This window comes from Glandiceps talaboti, chromosome 1 (assembly GCF_964340395.1).
Source record: "Glandiceps talaboti chromosome 1, keGlaTala1.1, whole genome shotgun sequence".
Classification (NCBI taxonomy): domain Eukaryota; kingdom Metazoa; phylum Hemichordata; class Enteropneusta; family Spengelidae; genus Glandiceps; species Glandiceps talaboti.
The window spans coordinates 31854110-31859831 of NC_135549.1; the positions used below are offsets into that span (position 1 = coordinate 31854110).

The window sequence follows — 5722 nt, forward strand, 5'->3', positions numbered from 1 at the left end:
TTTTAAGTGTTGTTGTTCATATTTTCTACTGCTGTGTGATGGTTTAGCTTAGGCATGTTACGTATATAGCAACGATCACGTGGCAGCACAATAAGTTGTCGAGAGTCAGTATATATAATTATGTACCTTGTATATAGCTGGCGTACATTGACGTACGTTCACATACATGCAGTTTCTCATTATGGTAAAATATAACTTTAAGATAAAGTAAAATCTTGTATAATAGCGACAAAATCCAAATATTAAAAACAATTGTTAGATGCATGTCATAATGCAAGTGTGTTTGAAAATCAAGCATTTAATTGTACTGAGATGCATTCTTCATGGTCATCAGTATGGGGGGGGGGGGGTTAGGAAAATCAACATCCTTTGGTCGGATATCAAATACTATGAATAGAAAACAAAACGAAAATACAGACAGAAGAAGTGCCATACATTTAGACGTTTTCTTGAAGTACATTTGTTTATTTCAAAAGTAGATTCCCATTTGAATATAGTACTGGTATCTTTTTATTGCATATCTCACTACGTTGAAAGGGGTGCATGATTGTGCTAATATCCAAAAGCCTAGCTATGATACAATAGTTGCCATGACCCATACAATTTATCAATTGCCAATATTAAACATATTGTCGATAAGAGTGTTGTGATAAGAGTTTTCGTCATCACATTATAGATTCCTTTGAGACACAGCCACCACTATTCCAGATTCGATGAACTTCTCAAACCATGGGGAATAGTCAAAATAGGAGATGAATCTGACAAGCGAGGCTATCAGCTTTTGTTCGACACTAAATTCGAAGGGGTAGGTAAAAAAAATGTTGAATCCAAATACGTAAACTAAAAGAAAATATAGCTGTGGCTTTTTCTTTTCCGTGTTTATGTTTCATAATTGTATGTCTGTGGCTATTGTTTGTCTTTTTAGTAAGCACCTTTATCCGAGCCAATTAAACTTCACATGCTCAGCAGAAATACTCTATATTTCTAAATATGCTAATTGGTTGTACACAAAGGTTTGTTTGTTTGTAGTATGTGTCTTCGTCATTTTAGACAATATGGTATTCTACTCACGACTTGTTCTTTCTCCTTTGCATGGCAATAAATCTATGAAGATTCAAACAAGGCAATTTGGTGAGCATTGTTTTCATTTGTTATTTTTCACAATGATAACTCTACTGTATATGATGTAATATATCATACTCAATTGGTAAAGTTATATTTCAAGATATGACATCTCTCACTTAACTGGCCAAGTTGTAATCCAAAGTATGCCAAATGGCTAAGTTGTATTCCAAGACATGACATTTTACACCAAATTGGCCAAGTTATATTCCAAGATATGACTTCTTACACCAAATAGGCCAAGATGATTTTGAAAAGTCCATATACAAGAACATGATTCGATGATCAGTTTGATGTTGGCGAATTTAATAAAGAACCGTTATAATTTAGCAACGTATGGATGTTAGAGCTAGACGGAAGCGTTATTAGTTAGAACTCAGACCACTTTTGCATGAGCTTGGGACAAAAGTAAGCTGTGTGGAGTGGAAAGGAGTGGGTCTCATAGCAGTGTGAAGGATGAACAGTGTAGTAAGATATTGGTGATAGTGAAGTAGAGTGGAGATATGTTGACCTCATATCAGTCTCAACAATGTCGGTAGTGTGCCCATCTAGTCTTTTGGGGTTGTGGCTTTCACCCCAGCCAATTATCTAGATCCAAACACAGACATTTATTTATACGATACCTTCGCACAAATTCACAGTGATGATAGAAACAACAAATGCCTTAAAATCATCGATGTTGTGGCAGCAATGGGATCAAATCATTGCGATATCTCTCACCCTGCTGTAAACTAAGTATTCAGAAGTCAGCAAACTGAGCCAGTGTGTGTGTGTGTGTGTGTGTGTGTGTGTGTTTAACATGGTCTATCTTTTCTTTTCCTGTGTTTTGTGTCTTGTGAACGTTTTAAATTGTACTTCGTTTGTGTGTTATGTGCTGAAGGCCTTAAAACTGGAAATAAACGAACGATATATGACATCAATCTTCAATATCACTGCCACTGGCCCAAGTTTTGTAATTATCCAAAGTACTTCCATATGGATAGTGTGAATGAATATATATTACAACCAAATATCAGATCAGAGCAATTTATACGTATCAAATCTTTTTGACCAAACATCTCTCTTCGAGATAGAATTCACATAAACATGAGAAGCTATTACTTTAAACAAGTTAACGTTTAACCTTCAAACTCCATTGTATCAATGTTCTCCCACTCACAATAATTAATGTCATATCGCGTTTTGTACATTTTAGAGTGTCTCGAAGACGAATTTAGATGTGAATCTGATGGTGAATGTATCGATGGAGATGGAGTCTGTGATGCAATTAACGATTGCAATGACGCCAGTGATGAAGAGCATTGTGCCAGTAATTACGTACACTATTTATCATAAGAATATTTTAGAGAAATTATGCCAAACTATATATATATATATATGTACACATACTCATTACGTTCAGCTGCATCTAATAAAGGGCGTTCCAAATTCAGGTTCAGTCAACATTATTCCCTTAATTCCGCCAAGTTGATAGTTGATAGATAAACTCGTTTTGACAAAAACCTTAGGTCAAAAAGATTTCGTACGTAGCAGGAAAATGTTCGTCGCTATGTGCAAAAAGCTTAAATACGAAGGAAGGGGAAATGTTGTACACAATACTACCGGGCGATTTGGAAAGGCTATCGTCATATTTTTCTCGATCTGCAAGTTGTGCGTCCGTCCTTCTTCACCAAGTTTGGTTTGGTGTTTCTGGTGGTGTAATGTCCGCTAATTCTGCAAATAAGTCGAAGTGCCCCATACGAGTGTTTGAGTTGTATCTGTCAAAAATGAACCCGAAATGTACTGCGCTAATTCAACGACCAAAGGATAACTTTGATATCAATGACGATATATTTGGTACGAGAACAAAGCAATGGGCAAGAACACTCTCTCTGATATGATGTCAACTCTCTCCAAACAAACCAATCTAAGCCAGCTTTACACCCACCATTCCGTATGAACAACATCAATTACACTCCTTAGCGTAGCTGGTTTCAGCCTTCGGCTCGGGCATCATCAAAATTTTGGTAAAGAGTGCCAACCTTGTGCAGGCACTAAGTTGTGATATTGCCCTCGCTGGCATGTGTTATTATTTAAGTATATATTGTTTTTGCTGTTTTTTGATGTTTAACAACGCCGAGACACATTCCTGTTCGGCTTTACAGTCGTTTTGGTCAATAAAGTATTTTAATCTAAACTTGTATAATCTAAAACCATCTCCTCCACTGCCATCCAGGTCTGATGGTGTCTATAACATTACGACTATTGTTATCCAAATAGTAAAATAACATGTTCAATGTATCTATACATATATGATACATACAGTCTCAATTTCTATATCTATATGCATAGTTACATAAATGTTACATAGTCTCAACGTATATATATATATATATATATATATATATATATATATATATATATATATATATATATATATATATATATATATATATATATATATATATATATATATATATATATATATATATATATATATATATATATATATATATATATATATATATATATATAGTAAATAGTATCAAACTCGTAGAATAGAGTGCTCGATGCTTGGGTAAGCAGGGCGGGAATAATCAAAGTAGGTTGGGTGGAACTTGAGGTACTTGGTTGTAACTCCGAGTTTCACGCTCAATGCGTTCATCAGACAACTGTCAGCTACTCGTTGTGTTACTGTATTTATATGTGTAAGGACCCCTTGTATGCATAGAAACAATACACAATTAACTGCCAATAAATTCTTTCACACCTTACACATATAAATACAGTAACACAACGAGTAGCTGACAGTTGTCTGATGAACGCATTGAGCGTGAAACTCGGAGTTACAACCAAGCACCTCAAGTTCCAACCAACCTACTTTGATTATATATATATATATATATATATATATATATATATATATATATATATATATATATATATATATATATATATATATATATATATATATATATATGTACATATATGTTACATACATACGGACAAACTTATACATATGTACATATGTTATATTCAGTCTCAACTTATATTTATATGTACATATATGTTACATAGTCTCAGCTTACATATATACGCATTATGATACATACAGTCTCAAGTTATATATATGTACATATACGTTACATAGTCTTAAGTTATACATATGTTACATATAGTCTCAATTTATATATATATATATATATATATATATATATATATATATATATATATATATATATATATATATATATATATACGCTTATACCATATATACAGTCTCAAGTTTTACATATATGTTATATATGTTACATACAATCTCCTGGTGATGGTTCAATGTTGTGTTTCTGATTGCCTCTATTAGATTGCACACATGAATCTGTGTACCGATGTAATGATGGAAGCTGTATTTATAAAGCCTTTAGATGTGATGATACAATCCAGTGTGTTGGTGGAGAAGATGAACAAGATTGTGCTGGTAAGAATTAGGCTTTTTTATCACTTAAATTATATCGTGGTTACCATGGTTACTACACTTGAAAAGTGATGGTGTAATAATATACTGCGAGTTATCTTTGGATAAAGTACTTATCCGCAATATCGATATAAACACGGATTCAGCAATTTATGATGAGTTTTCATTTGTCATTCTCACATAGCAAGAGAATTAGTACCGATTATTCTACGTACAATACTTCACAAAAAAGAAAGAAATATCAAAATAAAATTAATGATCAATGACAAAGAAAAAAATTTAAAACATTGTATCAAGAAAGTCAAAATCCTTTTAAATGAGTAAATAACAATAACAATGATTTCAAATGATATCAAAATGCGGGTTTCAGCTAAGATAGACATGTAAAGCAAATTTCAAAACTGTTTGGTAAGAGTAATTCAGTTACACAATGTAGACCTGTCAGTGAAAAGATGAGTTTTCATCTAACTTTCTCAATCTTGCTACTGTATCGAAATCTGGTATGTGTTGACTATCCAGTTATCTCTAGATCATTATAAAATAGTTTTATTACATGGATAATTTTTATCCAGATATTGTCAATACAACTCCGTACAATATATATATATATATATATATATATATATATATATATATATATATATATATATATATATATATATATATATATGTATATATGTATACACATACACTAAGAATTCTGTTGTATGCAATATACAATACCACACTGTTTGCTAGTGTGTGTGTTGAGTCACGATCATAGAGATTGAGTAATATCATATCTCGGTCTGCATGTTTCACTTTACTGTCAACTCAGTTCCTGTATATAAAGGAATCATGTCGCGTTGAAAGAAAATTGCATTACTGACAGAAACGCCAAACATATATTAATTATCAGAACTATGTTTCGCCTACAGACAGATTAGTCGTCATCTGTTGGGATGTATGTTGTCTAGATTGAAGCGAACATTGAATTGAGTCACAATGGTTGTATTTTTTAAATATATTTTAGGCTGTGCCTTGGATGAATTTACATGTCCATCCAATAATTCGTGTATCGATGGAGACTTTGTCTGTGATGGAGAAAATGACTGTGGTGACTTCAGTGATGAAGAATATTGTGCCGGTAAAAATTCACAACACTGA

The 5722-nt window shown here is 32.7% G+C and overlaps 1 protein-coding gene across 1 annotated transcript in view; it reads left to right on the top strand.

The window, feature by feature from the left end:
* The first annotated feature begins 1055 nt into the window (after window positions 1-1055).
* Window positions 1056-5722, top strand: part of LOC144435859 (uncharacterized) — an 8814-nt gene continuing 4147 nt past the window's right edge. Inside the window, exons 1-4 of the mRNA XM_078124501.1 lie at window positions 1056-1131; window positions 2318-2431; window positions 4466-4579; window positions 5589-5702. Coding sequence (XP_077980627.1) covers window positions 1056-1131; window positions 2318-2431; window positions 4466-4579; window positions 5589-5702 — 418 coding nt within the window. The remainder of the gene's footprint in view (window positions 1132-2317; window positions 2432-4465; window positions 4580-5588; window positions 5703-5722) is intronic.